This window comes from Harpia harpyja, chromosome 1, assembly GCF_026419915.1.
Source record: "Harpia harpyja isolate bHarHar1 chromosome 1, bHarHar1 primary haplotype, whole genome shotgun sequence".
NCBI lineage: Eukaryota > Metazoa > Chordata > Aves > Accipitriformes > Accipitridae > Harpia > Harpia harpyja.
This window is the reverse complement of record NC_068940.1, coordinates 55,727,482-55,747,162: the sequence shown is the minus strand read 5'-3', so window position 1 is coordinate 55,747,162 and position 19,681 is coordinate 55,727,482. Positions and strand designations below refer to the sequence as shown.

The following is a 19,681-nucleotide window of genomic DNA, read 5'->3' as shown; positions in this document are numbered from 1 at the left end:
TTGCCACTGTCTTAGCTTACTGATCACCTGGACCCCTGAAAAATGAATAAAACTAAAAATGAAATGGACTTTTCTGAATCATAAATCCTAAAACAGATTATGTAGTTAGATATCTTATTCCATAAACTATCTAAAATATTACTATAGGAAGAATTCTGGTTTTGTTTTTCCAGTTTAAAAATACGATTAGCTAAACACAGAAAAGCACGGCTCTTGTAATTACATCCTGGTGATTTTTTTTTTTTCTGGTTGAATATTACTGGCATATATTGTGGTATATTTGAACACAGCTGAATGTTTAAAACAAAATATTGTTGGCTTGTTTTCTTATAGTCAGAAATATTGGTGCAAAGTTGTACTGAATTAGCACAGGATTAGGCAGGAATATCAATACACCACCATCCTCAGATGAAACATGGTGTCGGCTGGCTAAGTGAAAGCAGTTACAAGCAAACCTCTCCTTCTGCCTTCAGCCTCAGATAGGGTGGGTCTTGCCATTAGCAGAGAAACTTTGACTGGACTTCTGGATTCCTGGATTACAGGGAATCCACACAGTCATTGCTGAATACCCAGGAAAGCCTCCGTGCTTCCAGAGGCTTGTTCATGTGTGTGTGTTCCCTGTTCTGCTCTGGCATCTCTCCATCCTGAGTATTTAGGGTTTCATCTCCTAATAAGAATTTACAAGAAATTACAATATGAAATATTTACTACAACGGTAGGAACTAAAGACCAGTATGCAGCCACATAGCCTTACATTGCTTCAGTGCTTCATGGAGTGCTAATGATACTATTCTTGCCCTGTTTTATTCCTAAACATTTTAACTGAATTTTGGGTTTCACTCATATATCAAAACTACGATGAGGTTCTGTTCTGGTGTAGCAGATGTTATGCTGTTGACTTCAGAAGAATTTAGTCTATTTATACCAGCAGACTGTATAATCTAGCACTCATTAATAGCTACTGTGTGGGTCAGTACCTTTTACAGGAAGATTCGATCGCACAAGAATAACTGTAGAAGAATTTGAGATTTTTGCTACTATAGTTTTCTTCAAAGCATAACTCAACCAGATGTTATCTTTCTAAATTCTCCATTATGTATTAAACTCTTGTACTTTTTTGGTATTCATCAATCTAGTCCTTCTTCCATGTCTGTAATAAGCAAAACATCTGTTTCTTCTTGTTCAATCAAAGTGCCTACCTCAAGAGTCCTACTTTTAAAATAATGTCATTTAAATAGAAATCCTAGATAGGGATGGTGCATTTCATTAACATATTTAATTTGCATATGAAACCAGCTTTTCCAGAACTCAGCAGGGAATTTGTGGTGGCAGCAGTATGTGTTTCTTTTTTTTTCTCAACTTGTGTATCAGAAAGTTACAGGAAGAAAAAAAGAATGCAAATAAATATGTATATCAGCTTAGATAAAAGAGATTAAACTGCAATGAGAAATCATCGTTGTGTGTTTGGGATGTTGTACATTCTAAACTTTACAGCCGAAAATTTTTTTAATGGAAAGAGCCATATTCTACTCCTAATATTGAATCTTGGTTTACAGAAAGATCTCAGTTAAGCTTGACTTTTTTTAAGTCCAAGCAGAAATAATTCTTCAATATACATGAGGCATGTAATAAAATATTACAATAAAAATAGGTCATGCAGCTGTACAAACTTATCCCCTATGGGAGACTATACCATGTATCTCAATACCAATTTATGTCCCTGGAACAGAGCATTATCACATTAAGAAAGGAAAGTTGACACTACTGGCTCTAAAACACATGTAAATAAAAACCAGATAAAAAGAGTGGCAGAGATAAAAGGTGCTCTTTGTTGCACCACTGGGGAGCACAATTCTGTAAAGACAGTAGTGAGTACTTGCTGGGTGCTAGTGAGCAATCCTCATTAGCATTCATAGGTAAACTCCACGGAAAAATGTATCTGTAAAATGTTTTCTAAGCAAATGTAAAATTGCACTTGGATTTTTGTGGCAACTTTGGGCCAGAAGAGTTGGAATGTTACTGTCATACTGTAAAGCTCCATAAGGATGGTTAATACACGTAGCTAAGAAGACAGCCTTAACTCGTGATCATTTTGTAGTCAATACAGTGAAGAGTTCATAAAGTGTCATCTTTCAGGAACTGACAAGAACAATGCCAACTTGCAGGGGCAAATATTTTTGATACAGGCAAAATACCAGTGCTTCTCCAGTCATGCCTCTAGCAAGCAGCTTACAGACAGCAATGTGTCCCCTTAGTATATTTTGCTAAATGCTGCACACACAGACAGAATGCATGGAATTAGTTTTTGCTGGTAACTTGCAGGTCTCCTCATGCTCTGATCCACCTTCCCTCCCCTGCTTCTTGCCTGGACTCATTGCAATGTTCAGTTTTTCAGTCTGGTGCTAGTGAGCTTGAGGTGTTTTCCTTTCATTGCATACGAGGAGAGCATGCCACAGATACTGGGTAGAAGTAACCGCGCACTTCTTAGACTAGTATATTGGGCACCATTTTCACTTGTTAATTCAGTATACAGCATCACCTGTTTCTGTGCTAAAGAAAGAATATTTTGGCACTTTCCAGGAGCAATCCATGTTGAGTTGGACAAATAGTGTCCCGTCCCTGTCCCCCCACCCCCGCCAAAAAAAAGAAAACCCCAAAACCAAACCATCCCCAAATGTGGAGGGACTCTCATTCAAAAACTGTTTGTGGTGGAAATGACGGCTTGCTTCCCCCTGCCCCAGTATTTAGGCTATTTGTTCAGGGAGAAGCTGAGCTGAGTTAATTTTTCTCTTTTTTTACATCTCACTCTTCCTAAAAGAGTAAGCTGAACTCTCTGATACAGATTAGTCAGGGAATAAAGCATGCAGCAGTAATAGCTACATAGTCTAGATTGTCTCTTTAGCCTGCATACATGGTTCCAGTCCCTGTTCTAGTGTTATTTAAAATATGTCATACAAGAACAACATGGGTATTGTGAGACTCATTTATTTGGTGTGTACAGAGCAGACTAAAGTATGCAGTCAAAAAATACAGATTCAAATAACTGAGGTATTTCTCATGTCCTGCAATATTAAATTTAAAACACTTCTCATTAGTGCCATCAGTTCATTCTTTTATAAAGGAATATCTTCAAGAGGTGAGCATGGCAAACGAAACCTTATTATAAGAAATACAGTGAACTTCCAATTTCATGGCATAATCATCTCTCTTTAGCTCCATCAGCGGTGGCAGCAGGTTGACCTTGGCCAGCTGACAGACACCCCCAGCCAGCCACCCTCTCACTCCTCCTCCTCAACAGGACGAGGGGAGAATATAGGATTGAGAAGCTCGTGGAGCAAGACAAAGACAGGGACGTCACGTACCAATTACAGTTGCAAGCAAAACAGACTTGACTTACGGAAAATTAATTAAATTTAATTTATTGCCAATTAAAATAGCTTTAGGTAGCGAGAAACAAAGACAATGATTAAAACACCTTTCCCCCTCCCTCGCGCAAGCTCAGCTGCAATTCCTCATTCCCAGCTCCTCTACCTCCTACTCCCGAGCAGCACAGGAGGATGGTCAGGACACAGCGGCTCCTCCCTGCTGCTCCTCCCTCCTCAGGCTGCTCCCCTGGCCCAGCGGGGCCTCTCCCCAGGCCGCAGCTCCCTCAGGAGATGGATGTCCACCTGCTCCGGCGGCGGCTCTCCAGGGGACTCTCCGGGGGCGGCTGGAGCCCCCTCCTCCCGCTCTCCCCTCGGGGCTCGCAGGGCTGTTTCTCGCCCTTTTCCCCTCACCGCCGGGCAGCGTTTTGCCCTTTTTCAGCTGCGCTTTCCCCGAGGGGCTCGGCTGTGCCCGGCCGCGGGAGCCGGCCGTGTCCGGCCCGGGGCGGCCCGGCCTCTCCTCACAGAGACCGCAGACGCAGCAGACTCACTGCCGGCATCTGGGCACCTGCACCAGGTAGTTTTCTGTGTATGTTTATATCTAGTTCTGTTTAAATTGGCTAGACGGTTTTGTCTGTTTGGTGAATGATCTCAAAAAAATGTATCAAATCATGAAGAGCAGTGGCCTTGGAAGTTACTACTGTGAAAGCTTTAAGAGAGAGACATTCGCCATGTAAATACATCAGACGCCCCTGCAAATTCGGTCCAGGAGCAAGAGAAAACCAGTGACGTTTCAGATGGTCATGGGAGGTGGACATGTTTGGAGGAACCCACTGGAGGTGTGACATCCTCTCTCTAGTTGCAGTTTGTCAAGGTGCAAAAGCTTATCTTTTGATATAATACAAACGGTGGTGCAAGGTAGGCTGACACTTTCTTGTCTAATGTCCCGTTGTTTCTTGGTTTCTGCAATATCCCCCTTTCCAGAGAGTGCTTTAGATGTACCTCCCCCTGGACTCACTGACGAACTGCCCGTGCCACTGTTTGCATCCATTGTGTTTTAATAGCCAAGTTTTAATTTTGTCCAGAAGCCTGTAATTGTTACTCAGTTTAAGGCAACACTGAATACCTCGATAAAAACTGACATAGATTTTTTTAATGATAGGTCATCTCGAGCTGGAAAATTGGGATTTTAAGTATGTTCTGGTAAACTTCAGCTGTAGAAACACCCACTGTAACAATTTTGGTTTGGAACCCTGTAAGAAGGCATATCTTCTTTTCCATTCTGAGTTTATTATCACTAGAAATTAATTTTATCTGGGTTATAATTACATGTTTTTCTGTTTCTTCCTTGTCAAATGTAATGAAAATTTAAAAGGAGCTCACAAACAGAAAGACGACTTTTCTCATGTTTAGCACATTAGGTCTTTCCTCTCTTCTTACACTAGATTGAACAAGTTTTGGTAGAAACATTTCTTACAGATACATTTTTTAAGAGGCTTCTGCCACTTTTATTCACACTAGTGAATATTCCAAGGTATAACACTCCATGTTATTTCAGGACTTGATCTTGTATCTTAGACATGTGGAAGCAGTGGGAAAAAATTATTCATTAAATGTCTAGGTATATCTGTTTGCCATGAGTATTATTCCTTGTTCATAGAAGATAACATTCTTTTGAATATTTGGAAGGTTTCTCTTGCATTATACTTCGGCTGAAACTGTGCATCGCACTTAATTTTAGAAAGAGTTTATTGCATTGTGGTTTATTTAGGCAAATGACATTTCGCTAAGGTGACTTAGCACCTTTATCTAGGTGGAGAAAATCACTTGTAAGAGGTGCTATAACTTGGAATTTACTTTTACTACAGTGTTTGCTACTTAACTTGCTGACCCAACATAACCTGCCTGCTCGGTAATGACCAGAACAAACTAGTATTCTTTTGCTGTTCTTTAATGGCAGCTTAACATGCCAGGCGAACTGGCTTCCTGCCAGCTGCTGGAGATGTGTCGGAAGTATATAAATTCTGTTTTTTTAAAAGGTCTGAATGAATGAACAGATCCATCTGCTTCACTGCTGTCAGTATTGGGAGGATGGTGCTCCCTTAAGATTGCAGATTTTGGCAGACATTTGCTGGTTTTGCAGTCCTCAGTGATAATGTCTTCATCTTTTGTGACTAGCCCCACATCCCAATGACAGGATTAGCTATGAACTCACCTTCCATGTGAGCCTTTCCCCCTCCTATTTTTTCCTTCCCTTCTCTTGGAAATATCAGGCTTTTGATAAAGGCAGCAATCGTGAGCATAATGTGCCCTTTGGACCTGTTACTCACTGTAGTTAAATGGATTAATTAGCATCTTTTCCTTTTGAACCTGATCATAGAAACAATTAAGAGATATTCTGTATTAGTAAAACGTAGAATATGGCTTTTTGATGGGAAAGGTGAGTGATAACATTTGTAATTAGATACAATTTTTCCTGACAGCATGGACGCTTTGGTAGTTCCAAGACTTGTGTTTATAATATAATGTTATTTTTCTGGTAATAGTTACTTTAATAACAATGCCTTGTTATTACACTAAAATTATTTCATTTCTGCAATAGCTTTTGTTAAACCTTACATAATGAGCCTAGGAGAGAGACACTAAAACCACTTAAAGATAATATGTATTGGACTAAGTAAAATGTTCCAATGTTTTCTGTTCTTCATAGGCTCTGGTCTCAATGACGGGCAGTGGCATGAAGTCCGATTCCTAGCGAAGGAAAATTTTGCTGTCCTCACCATTGATGGCGATGAAGCTTCAGCTGTTCGAACAAACAGCCCTCTACAAGTTAAGACTGGAGAGAAGTATTTCTTTGGAGGTAAAAAAAAAATACCCAAACAAATATCTGCTTAAAGTGCTGCTGTCTGTTAATCTACATGATGGGTGAAATGGAGCTCAGGATGCAATTCATTCATACAGATCTTAATATGGCTAAAATGGCTAAGTGCTGCTCATCAAAAAGTAAAATACTAAACTTAATTTCACTTTTAATAATCTTTTAACACCTCCTCATCCTTGTGAAAGAAACCCTGAGAAGTTCTGTACAAGAGTCAACCTAACTTGGCATGATTTCACAGATGTTCTCTGAACATTTCAGAGATGATTCTCTGAGATGGGAACCTTCCATTAGTAGTTTAATTAAATGGCACTGAGAAGAGACATAAACTTATCTTTCCAAGATTGGAATCCTGAAGACAAAAATATATCATTGTTCAGGACAGGTCTTAACCTTTTGCTGATTTTTTTAAAAGCTATCATGATTGTGGGTAACTAAGAAGCTTTCATAAATTGAAGCCTTAGATTGTTCAGTATTTCTGTCTGTTGACAGACCACATACTAAAAAGAGTTCTTGCACATGGTGGCTAGAATTTTTATTCCTCTTGCTCTCCTATGTTAACATTTATGAAGATCAAAAAAGGCCATCAAAACTCTTGGATTTTTAAAGTATATATTTAAATTTCTATATTAAAAAGCCTATTTAGCATGCCAAAAATATTTTTGATACACTACTATCTTATAGGGGAAGGTCATTAAGGGTTTTTTAACTCAAATGAAAATATTATTTTTATACTGCTAGCCAGGTTTTTTTTAAAAACATCCATTTCAGCAATGACCTGCAATCTTTGTTCAACCAGAATTCTCAGCGAGCTCAAATGCTATGATCAAGAAAGAGTGATAAACTGTACTTTTGAAGTGTCCAACATCTGTGAGATTGCACATGAAAGCTTCAGGCAGAGAACACAAATTTTGAAAGTAGAATTTATCAGTGTTGAAAACTGATTTTTTTTTCAAACTTACAAGGTGCATAGCTAATCAAAATAAAATATAAATGGGATACTACAAATAAGCGTGACATTACCCAAGTGATAAAAAAGTTAGTAGCATATGAAGTACCCTAAGTAAAAAGGGAAAAAATCCTTTCAAGGTTATTCTCATTTCATTATTTCCTATCAATGGAATCGTTAAAAATACATATGGAAATTAGTGTTTAAATAATGTTACAAAACTAATATATAGTTAATTAAAAATAGATTCTAATCCTGCAGATACTGATGACACACACTTCCAGGAAACATTGTGGCAATGATGATACCACAATCTAAGACAAATACTACAAAACTAAAATTCATCTGTCACAAGAGTTAAACTTCCTGTTGCTGCAACATGTGTCTTCCAATATCCTTAATTCAGCTAATATCCTGAGTAGTTTTTTTAGCATATTGCCTCAAATAAGAGTTCTAGCATAACCAGTTGCCACATGCTAAAGGCTGAAAATTATTTTATTGTTGAAACATACTACCTTAAATTTGTCAGAGCAGTCTGACACATTCTCATTAAATGAAGTTATTAAGCACATAGAGGAGAAAATGCAATGCCATACATAATACATCCAGTGTTAAATTCTGTTAATTTTCATAGGTAAAATCCCCAGACCATTATTGCATTTCTGGAGAGAGAGGGATTGATTTCTTCTGAAATGTCTTTTACCTCTGACTCTTTGGTTGTGAGGGATAGTTTGTCTAGTTTCTCCAGGTAGTTTTTATACCCTTTCTCAGTCAAAATACAGGTTGCTTTGTTGTCATTTCAGTTGGATTCTGAAATCTGCTTGACTTCTAATTGTTTTCCAGTACTTTATAATTCCAGCACCCTTCCATAAAAAAAGTGTGCATGTAGATATTGTTCTAGTGGGATATGAAAGTTAATCATGCATTCTCTAAAGTTTCAGTCACACATCTGTTCACCTAAATACATGGTCCCTTTGCCTAAGCTGTGGGTTTTTTGGTTTTCCTTATTACCTTTTATAATCTGAAAGGTCTTCTAAAGGTGTATCAAAAGAATAGCGGTGTCCTAACCTTCATGTCCAGTTTTATTTCAAAATAGGAAGTCTGCATTTGCAACACTGTACTTTTGCATTTTAACTCAAGCTGTAAATCTGAGGAAGCTTTATTTCTGACTTGGATCTGAGGAACCCATTTATTTTAGTATGCTCCCACATGAATATTGCTATATATATGTTAGTTATTTTGCTATATATATCTGTTAGTTAGAGATTACTTGCAACCTAAAGCCAGTCTTTTGCATGCGTATTAGAAACCTGATCTTTATATTCACTGTCTGTATCTTACGAGGCAAAGGTATTTTTGTTCTATTCCCTTACATGTATGTGTTCCTCCTTACTTTAATTTATAAGCACTCTGAATTATGGCTGTTAATAAGTAATATTTGCAAGAAGAGGATGTAGAGGTGAGAATAGTGGGGAACTTCAAACATTTGCACCACTTTTAATTGTCATCAAAGATGTTTTCATTATTTTGATTAGGAGTAAGTTCAGATAAGAAAGTGTCAAATACTTTTTTTCTGCAAATATGCATAATTGGTTGGGAAAAGGACAACTGCCTCTTGAATTCAGAGGATAGTATGTTTGGCTTTTTGTGAACCGCTAGATGGCTAGCAGAAAGAATTATCATTTCTTTGGCGATGATAAATTTTCAATGTGAAAAGGAATCCAGTAGATTTCTTTGCTAGAGATCTGAATACAATAGTTACAGGTATTTTGACTATTAAACCTTTGTTACTAAAATTCAAACATATATCACAGATGCAGAAGTTTTAAATTATGAGTTTTAAAGATAGGAGTATTATGATATTCATCCCATCCCACTGCTATATTTCTTGATCTTAAAAAATACTGAGAAAGCTCGGTCCATTGAATTTGTGTTCAGAGAGCTCGTACAGAATTTCTAGAAGGCTCCAAACATGTATACTTGTCTGATTTAAACTTTCCTATTTCATCTTTGAAAGAGATACCACATGTATGCAAATGTTTTGTTCTACAAACTTTCCCTCATTTCAAAATAAGTGCATCTCTTTATATTCTGGTCTCCTGGTGTCAATATAGCAAGTATATACTATAGGTAATGGTGTTGGTTTTGCTGAAGAAAAGATTTAAAGGTTGCATTTCAGCACTGTAGTACAGTATTTTCTCAAAAATATATTGGAGAATTTAAAGAGAAAAGTAATTACAATAAAATACGTACTGCCTCAAAGTGGTAAGGCAGACACTACAGATAGACCTTTTCTGTGATCATAACTACAGCTTTTACCGTAAAAGAAGTACCACATACTTGAATGTGAATTTTTGAGACAGTGTCAATTTTTCAGAACAATGATCGTTTTCATATATTGTTGTCATAACTTTGCACTGGCAATATCCCATAATATTAGTTTCATAATAAAATAGACAGTCTATCAAAATTGGGAATGGATTAAAGATTGAGTGGACAAGGAGAACAGTACTATGCCAAATGTAATGATAAGACATTCCAGATAAATCAGAAATACTAAGCTGCCTTTTACACAGATAGGTTCGCAGTGATGTCTGGAAAAGTCCTTAATTTTACTCACAGTATTTTGATTAGAACTGGATTATGACTCAGTCCAGTATAACTACATAAATAATAGGGGGAAATGCAGAGACACAGGACAGTTGTGCATTTACTCCTGGCATTAGAAATTTTGACACAGGCAGAAAGAAGCCTGTGAGTCAGAGTGCTCCCTCCCTCTGTGTGTGCAAATGGGTACAGTAAGGGCCAGTTGAACACTGTGTTAACAAAAGAATAGCTTGTTTGGACACCGAGTAGTATACTGGGCCTGGTTAGTCAACCTCCCTGTCTAGTAGCAGCCTCCAGCTACCATTTTGAGAAAGTTGGCCTTTGAGAGAAGTCAGACCTGATTGACACTTTCCCAGTTTCCCTCAAAACTAGTTTGTAAATGTGCTCTGGCTATTGCTTAGTTTATTCGTTCATTTGAATAGAAATGCTTGTCATTGACCACCAAAACCAGATTTTTACAACATGTACAGCAGAATTGAATAAAGATGTTGAAATCAGAATTTTTTTTACTTCTGCCCATAAAACTAACTTTTCTAGTTTTGAAAAGTCATAAGTAAATCATAAATCATAAGATGATTCCTTATTTCTCTGTCAGAGAATAAATCATGTTCAGTACTGTTAAAGTGGTTTTTTTTCTTCTCTTGTGCCTCTCCTGTGCTGTCTCCCAGCACTACTAGGATCCTCCCAAGGGACAGAGAGCAATGATGTTTTAGTCAAGCCTGAGAGTTAACAGAAGTTGTGCTAAAGATCAGGCATTTCTGTAGATTGAGTGAATGTGTGCTAGTCTACGTGAGAAGATGGGGTCTAATTGTCTATTACCCTTCTGTATAACTATTCTTCTCTCCCCACTGGTTTTATTTTCCTTCTCTTTCTTGTCTCAAATTTTGGTTTTTGGAAAGAAGTGAACTTCCTTTCCCTACTAAGCTCTAGAGAATGATGTTTCTTTGTTGTTTCCAATTATCTGCATAAAACAAAAAAGCAGAACAGAGAAAGCGAATCACAGAGTGAAAATGAGTCCATTAACCTCATCTGCACTGTTGGAGATAAGGGGCTTTTGTGAGACGTCTTAAGCTTGCACCAAACCACCTAATAGCTGCGTAGTGCCCAGAGGAAATACTTGATTAGAGATGTGATTTTGACTTGTTTCTATTTTACAGCATTTCTTTCTAATTGTGTCTACTTTCCCTCTCCTTTTCACTGGCTTAAGGATGGGAGAATTTTTAGTATGAGTGATAAATCTTCATTGAGAACAAAGGTACGCAGTGAGCATCTGTCAATCCACTGTGTGCTGCTTTTTCTGACAAGCAAAGATGAATGGACTATGCAGTAAGTTTCCTATGGGACACCAGTCTATGGCATATAGAAAGTCCTTCCTTTCTGTATGACTGTACAAAACGCACTCTGTATGGAATCTTGTTTCCTGGAGTAGAATTCATTTGTTTCTGAGAATTATGTTGGTCTAAAATCCCATAGAATTAGAGGTGGTGGAAGGAGGAGGGAGGAGGGAATTCAAGCGAAAGAGAAAAAAATACCTTCCTTTGTTTCACATGTGCTGTGCTCTTCTGTGTGTGCATCTTCCCTTCTTAACCTGTCATTTATAACCAAAGCCTTTGGGTGGTGTGCCTACATTTTTTTCAAGTTATCCATTATTATTATTTTGTGAATTGGTTATTAACAGCTGTTATGGTCAGACTTCCTAGGTAGCATCACTGGGATTTCAAAAGCACTCAGACTATCATAATGGCAAGTATTATCAGATAGAAAGGGAGCATGGGATTTTTTGTAGCTCAGATTCAAATGTGTTCAGCAAAACCAAGGCTGAGTTATTGGATGTTACGTGACAAACGAATGAGACCCAACCAATGGCAACTCAGGTTATTTGTTACCTAATAAAGGAAACTAAAGTCCCTGCTGACATCATTCTCTCAAGCCTGCAGCTTCTCACATCTTGATAAGTAACAGTGATGTTGGGTTGTATTTGCATTTCTGCACATTGATCGGATTATTAATATGTCAGGGCTTTAGTTTTGGTGGCCACTTCTGTCTTTTGCATGTACGACCATGAGACAGGGTGGTCAAATTTGCATTTCTTGTGGAAAGGGTGCTATCAGTGTGATTTGAAATCTTTCTCCTCATGATCATAGCTCTACTGTAAGCTCAAATACAAATCCATGAGAACACAAAGCAAATTCAAAATAACTCAGAGTATAATGTGATTTTGTGCGTCTTCAGCTTTTATCATCAGGAGTCCTCCCAGGTCAGTCCTACAAAATAATGATAAACACAAGAAATGGAAATAAAAGAATTGGAATGGGCTGTATTTTTTAATAACCCTCATGCTTTGGATTGATAAATCCAGAATGTTTATAAGTCAATAGATGAGGGATGAATGCAGGTGTGCAGAATGTATAAGCCTGTGCAAAGCAAGGAAGTAGTTTTGTAGTAAGTTAAAAAAAAAAAAAAAAGCAGCAGACAATTATAGGCATCTAAACCTCTCTCTGCTATCTAATACACGATTCAAATTCTTTATTATCTCATCTGCTCTCTTCCACTATGAACAATGAAACACAGCTGAATTCACACTCCTTTTACACAACTGACAGAACTGAAGCGAGTCAATAAACATTGCCCATTAACTCTGTGAGTTTTATGCGTTTTTCATCATGTTTAAAGTTTTGTTTATTTCATTCAGATAATTTGAATGTTAGACAAATGAGACCAGGTAAAATAATGATGACATTCTGTGATTAATTTTCAGTAATGTCAGAAGTATTGTTAGTGATGTTATAATATGCCAATCCACCAACACGTTGTATACAACAGTACAAGCAGAAATGCTGGAGATAGATTGATCTCCTGAAATAAAACAGGTGCAGGCAAAAAGCTGAAACTTTGTGCAAGCAAATAAAAGATCAAATGTATGATAATGTGAGTTTAGGAATGGATATATGGGAGCATGAGTCTTGCTGGAATAACTTCAGCTTTTGAGCAAAGGCCTATTAAAGATGAGAAATGTCTGCCCACTGAAAAATGAATGAATGAAGTTTTGAGATGTGCTCTCCTTGTTATACAACATAAATCTCTTGCTAAGCTGAAGATGTTAGCCACAGAGTATATATCTGGAAGTTTCTCAAAAAAATAAAGTGAAGGAGCTGAATCTCTTTTGCTTTATTTTCTTGCAAGTACTAAAGCAAATTTCTGTGTGCAGCAGATAAGACAAATTTTTCAATACATTTTCTTTTCTCTCATTGACATTTAAAACCAAGAAAGAACAAAAAAATGAGGAAGAACATGTACCATAGAGAGTAGATCTGCGTGGACATGGGAAGGAGTAAACTGACCTAATGGAACTCTATTGTCTCTGTTGTTCTGTGTGTATATGATTTATTTCCTTTTTCACTAAATACAGTAGTGATATTGTTGCCTGAGTCTCAGTCAGAAGCACTTTGTATCAAGTCTCTGAATATTACAGAAGATTCAATTAAAAATCAAGGAAGTTCCCTACATGGCATAGCTCTTGACTTTGAAGGGAAGGGAAAAGGGCTTGTAAAAATTAGTAACATTTTTTCTGAAAGAGAAACGTTTGGAGAAGGAAGTGTCTGGTGAAGACACAGACGAGAGCTATTGGAGACATACTCAGAAGTGAGAATTATACGTATATCCTGTATGTCCTCCTTGCTGATGCTTTAGTAGGTCAAGCTACAAGGTCTTTGGCACCAGTAGCTGAAAAAACTACCTACAGGAGGGGAAGGCTAGGTATTTCAACATGCAGTGAATGTTGGGAGGAACCAGTACTAATCACTAGACAGTACTAATTAGGGCTGTGCGGTTTTATAACACTGAAAATAAGTCTATTGATGGCATTAGGACTCACAAATATGTCTGTGTGAGTGTGTTGAATTGTATTGTGAAAAATCAACACATATACTTTCCCTGTGTGTGAAAATAATCATAGTCCTAAATAGTGAAGAATGCTAATTAATACTTGAATAGCCCTTCTAGCATCTTAACCTGTTTTTCAAGGATATATTGGCTCTGCTTCTAGGTGTATGAATGTGCTTATTGTCCATAGCCACAATTCAACACCCCCACAGAAAAAAAAAAAGAAAAAAAAAAGGTAAATTCTTGGTGCCATCAATAGGCTATATTGTTTTCAGAGGCTTTTCTTGTTTGGGGGAGTGAGTTACTGGTGCTTCTCAGTGGATTTTCCATAAGTGTTAAACTATCTGTGATTTTTGTCTTTAAAATGATAGAACCTACCTCAGCCTCCCCTTTTCCTCCCACCCATTCTGAACGTGAGACAAATTTTCAATTGCATTTCAAGGTTTTAAGTATGTAAATGAGCACCTATTAATATTGTAAACAACACTAAGCTAGAAGATGCCTACCTGCCATTGATTGTGGTGGTAGTCAGACAACTGACTTGCATGTTTCAGAAAATCTACCTATCTATATAACTGTAAACATGAATAACTTTGGAAATCTGGTTTAATGAGTCATAAATGCATAACTGGAGGAAAAAAAAATCAGGATATGTTCCAGAACTCAGCAAAATATGGTGTTTGTGAAGTGGGAGATAGAGCAAAAATACAGTTATTCAGATAAGAGGACTGTCTGACTCATAAGGTCCGAGCTGAGAATGGTTCTCAGTGATCATTGTAAATACTGGCTTATGTATGAAACCTGACTGGTGCTCCAATTAAATTTATAATTAGTCTGCTGCTTCTACTGTATAAGCAAACTGCAGGTAGCCCTTTGTGTCTAGGGCAGGCTGTCAATTAAATCTTTGTGTGCATACAGTCACAGTTTGTTATTATCACCTTTCACTGAAGACAATAAATCCCATCATATAGAAGTGGCAGTCTAGGGCTCTAACAGGAACACTTATGAGTGATGCTTTTGTAAATCATGAAGTAGGTTTTAAGGGCTTATGTCTTTCCAAAGAACTTTATTGAATCTCACAGTCAGTGGCTTAGAGCTGATTTATCTGCATAAATTGGCAAAACTGAACTGTGAAGCTGAAACTGAATGTTTAAAGCCTTGTTTTTCTTTTATCAGCAAAGCACTGATCTTACCTGTATAATCCTTTGCAGTGGGAAGTAACAAGTTGGAGATGCTCGAATCTCCAGTGTGGACTGCTGATGGCAACTGGCTTATTGCCCAGTTTCAGGACATTAAATTACCTTGTCAGTGTCAAAGTATGCCTACGTTAAGTTTAATTTGGGGTGGACAAGGTTTTGGTAATGCAGTGCTGTATATTTAATATTGATGATCTCTTTAGGAGGGAACTGATAGTTAACGAGCAAACTTCTAGACCATTTTGGGTTACTAAGTCGTGTCAAAGACAGTCAGTCGGCTTATTCACTGGATGGCCACAATCCTTTTTTTTTTTTTATTTTATTTTTTTTCCTAAGGCAGGGCAATTTATCTGAGATTGTACAATTAGCATAAATACTGACTGTAGAGCTGTTAAAAAAATCCTGTGTTTATGAATGAAGAAGTAGGACACTTTTGAGGGATGGTGGTCACTGTCAGGTTATATTGGAGAATATATAACTGGATGAAAGGTCTGTTGCCATGGCAACAATGGCAATAAAAGATACTCTGAGCCTCTTTGAGTTCATCACCCATGATACCAAGTGTATGCGTAACTTGAATGATCCTGAGAAGAGATTTTACAGACTTTCTCCTTCTGCACTGATACCTGCATGCTTATCATTTGATCTTGTCCAACAAATCCAAGTGAGATTAGACACTGACTAGTAATACACAATGACTGAAAATCCTTCAGTAAACAAACTTTTATTTATCAGTAAGAACAAGCCAAATAGTAGTGTAGAATAGCAGTGTGTATGAATTTCGTGTGTTTGTGTAGGAAGTATCTTGCTTTTATCTATAATGACAAAAGTACTCTCTAGATGGCACTAAGGATATTTCCTTGTGAATCTTTTTCCAAGTAGATGACGCCTCAAAAAGAAGCAAGCTTTAATGATGCTTGGAAATGCTTCATCTGCTTCTTACACTTATTTAATCATTCTTACTAACCAGACTTCCCAAAACACTTTCCGTACTCGCTTGTCATTTTTTTAATCATCTTTTTCTTCCAACAGATTGATGTTAATTTTTTGAAAACCGATTCTTGTATTTGATTCTGTAAGTTGGAAGCTTTCTATGGAGCTTTAGAACAAATTATTTTTTTAATTAATTAGGCCTTTTGTGGTTTCACTGACATCATAACCAAACTGTATGGAATTTTGAAAAGAGACGTTCAGATCCCATGTTCTGATGATTTTCATTCATAGTAACAGGTTGCCCAAAGTCCAACCCTCTTACTTTTTTTGAAACTCTCATTTATACTTACTGTCTTTGCAATTCATGTTCTCCATAGACTTGATAAGAGCTTTTCCTTGTTGCATTTTGCTTGATTGGTTTTTCAATATTGCCTTTTATTAAGAACTTAGCTAAAAGAGAAGAGAAAACATGAGTGGGAGGGAAAGTTTACTGCCTTTTATTATTTGAATGTCTTAAAGATCATGGTGTCAGTAAACAGTGCTCATGCTGTTAGTGACTCACAGTTATTCTGTAGATACATGATGAAAAAGCTTGAGATAGCACAAAGAGATGGAATGCTGCATACCTTGATGCATGTTGAAGAAAGGTCACTGAGGAATTATACAACTGGAATAATAAACGAATCTTAAATCTTTTTGAGAATGGTAGGGCTCTTCTTGTCAGTCTTATATTCCTGTTTCATTTTTAAACAGATTTTATTATACTTACGATCTCAACAAAAGTCAAATAGGACAGGTCTTTATAAATGCATTGAGTGATCTTTTCAGGAATGCTACAAATATTAGCAACAAGATTGTTATCACACATCATGCTATTTCCCAGAAATATAAAAATACCACGGCATCATATCCACCTATCATTTGGTAAATGGAATTCTCATTTGGATCAATGGCTATATTTTGCTGCATAATAATAGTGGTTCATGTTTCTGCTTTTGAAATGTGTCATAAACCACTGGGATGGGTCTACCAAATGACACCACCTTTTGTGCATACATGCATGCATATTAAAAATGTGTTCAATAGAACTAGTTTAATTTTATAAAGCAGCCTAAACTCTTTTTCCTAGTGCTTCAACATCTTGATGCTCAAAGATGCAAACTCCATAGCTGGTGCAATCTACCTGTAGAAACAATTCCTGAATGTCATACAGACATGTGAAATTTGAAGCTTTTTGTTGCTGTCTCTGTTCCCTGCTTGGACCTGTAATAAGCAAGTACTTACATTAGAATTAGATTATCCCTTATGCAAGGTCTTTTTAGCTTTCCATTGAAGCCTTTCAGAATTATGTTCAGGCACCGTAGCTGACACCTGTACCCCCCAAAATTGACTTGGTTTGCATACATACTTTGTATAATAAATACTCTGGCATTGAAATGACTTTGTAATTTAAAATTGATAAAGACAGATTTTCAAAAATCACATTTGATTAGGAGGATAGAAAAGTACTGCAACAAAGGATGTCCATGGCAATTCTGCAGTAAAATTTTCATTAATTGCGTGGAAGAAATTTCCCATGATTTGAATATCTTTTGAAAGTGTTGGGTGCATTATAATATTGCTATTAGAATTGTACTTGCAGTTACTGTGGACTCCACTGTGTCCTTTACGCAGATGTATTTAAGAAAGACTTTGGCTAATAAATGTATTTATTCTTAGTACATCATTACAGCTAGGCAACTGTCCTAGTCTTTACATTTTACCCTTTACATTTGTTTCCCTAACCAAGAGCAAATGTGTAAGGCTTTCAGTGCTAACCCAGATTGTACTGTGCTGAAAAAAATTAATCTTTTCAACAGGGTGATACCAACACTCAGGGTGATCTTAAGGAAATTTGTTTCTATCCAACATCTTTTAAAGTTTGGAGTGTGACCTACAGAACATTTTTCCTTAGCCAACATTTTTCATGAAAGTGCTCCGAAACTAGTCTCATTTACACAGCTCACTCCATTTTCTGCTTTGCTACTTTCAGAAGATGCAAGGGCAGGAAGAATCTCATTATTAGCAGTTTCAGAAACAGCGTTAGAGTTTACTGCTCTACAGATCACAATGACTGTGACTCACCTTTCTAATCCTATTGATCTGCAGTTTCATTAACTTTCAACATCTCAGAAGCTTGCAAACTACATGTGAGATGTCCTTGTTTAGTGAAATAAATAGCTGTATTTTGCCTGTATCATAAGCCCAAGACTGTTTAAAAAATAGTTTGCTCGTAATGAAAGTAAAAGAGGAATTAAAAAAAAAAAATCTATGAAGTGCATGGATCATTTACAATAAAATTAATTAGAAATTAGATTATTATATGTGTAGGGCTTACAATAAAAATGTTTATTGAACAAAATAATCACTAGTACAAATGTATAAAAATGTCTTTTAAAAAATACATTAGTGTATCCCATTCCCTTTTTCCGCCTCATATTGTCAGGCCCACCATTTAACAACCTGAGGTGAATGTTTTAATCTGCATGAACTTTATGATGGTATTTTGGTTTTATGCTTCAGTCAAAGCTTTTGTTCTTCATTTAATGCACCCTGCTATTCTATAATGTATTATGTTATAATGAAGCACTATTTATCTTTTTTAAATTATTATATTTTATCACTGAAATCAAAATTTCCTAAAAAGTCTTCTTTAACATAGTGGAATCGTTTTGTATTTATTATCTCTGGTGACTAATTGTCATTTTTATCTTGGTTGATAATAAGTGTGTATTTGACTTTTTCAATAACTTGTTTTCTAGCCTAAATTAAAGATTGCAAGATAAAAGTGGATTTCCCTTTTTTCCTCATAAAAGTCTACCCTGGGAGAAATAAAGCTAGTGATTTGGAGAGGGTTCAACACATTCCAGTGTGTCTGTATGTGACTCTTAGCAAGCCATTTAATATTTGCTGTTCATTCAGCTACCTATAACATGAGATTAAAATACTAATTTGGGGGTGACTAATTAAAAATAGCTACGGACAACTTTACATTTGACTATTTGCAATACTTTTGTATGAATTTTCCTTGAATATTCAAGTCCTAGTTTTTCATTATTAGAAATAATTATAAAAAGCTCATTTTAAGCCCCAATGACTGCATATTTACTGAAAGTGTTTTATGTTCATTTGTCAGTTTTGAAATTTAGGCTGTTCTAAAAGCAATACTATGTGAAAAAAGGAAGAGTTTTATGAACAAATATGCTGTTTGAAATACTAGTTGTGTTTGTTAGATGAATAAAGGCATTTAAAATCATTTGTCCCCATTTTGGAAGGCTTATATGCTTTCCAGACATCATGAATTGCAAATTGTATATACATATATATGTGGTATAAAAATACCATCATGTGATTTTCAGTTTGTGATATGTTAGATAAACGACCCAATCAGATAATAGGGACAATACTGTGTGACTTATTGACAAAACTAAACCAGAATGAACTTTTAACTGCTAATACAATTTCAGTTTGTAAATTGAAAACAAATGACTTATTTACTCACTGATGAAATTCAGAAATAATTTCCTATAATAAATAAGTTCAATAATTTTATAATCTCCTTTATGAACAATTTGCGGACTTTTTTTCCCCAAGGAAAATACTCGTGGCATATGTATCTTCTGATAAATTACTTAGGGCTCCACTTTAATAAATTACAATCTGAGAGACTTATTGCAAGACTTCTTTAACGGGTATTTGTGAGTCAGTTTAGATTTATAAGAGAATGACACAATGCAAATCAAATTTTCAGTTATTGTTATTGATACTAGTGCTATTACAAATTAATCGTCTTATGCACGAAGAATGAAGATGACACATCCAGGAATATGCTTTG

General features: G+C 36.4%; 1 protein-coding gene across 3 annotated transcripts in view; it reads left to right on the top strand.

Moving 5' to 3' along the window:
- The window catches only part of CNTNAP2 (contactin associated protein 2), a 1,249,274-nt gene that overhangs the window by 686,829 nt on the left and 542,764 nt on the right, over positions 1-19,681 (top strand). For all 3 annotated transcript variants that reach the window (XM_052795237.1, XM_052795244.1, XM_052795253.1), the window contains one exon: positions 6,073-6,222. In XM_052795237.1, the coding sequence (XP_052651197.1) occupies positions 6,073-6,222 (150 nt within the window). The remainder of the gene's footprint in view (positions 1-6,072; positions 6,223-19,681) is intronic.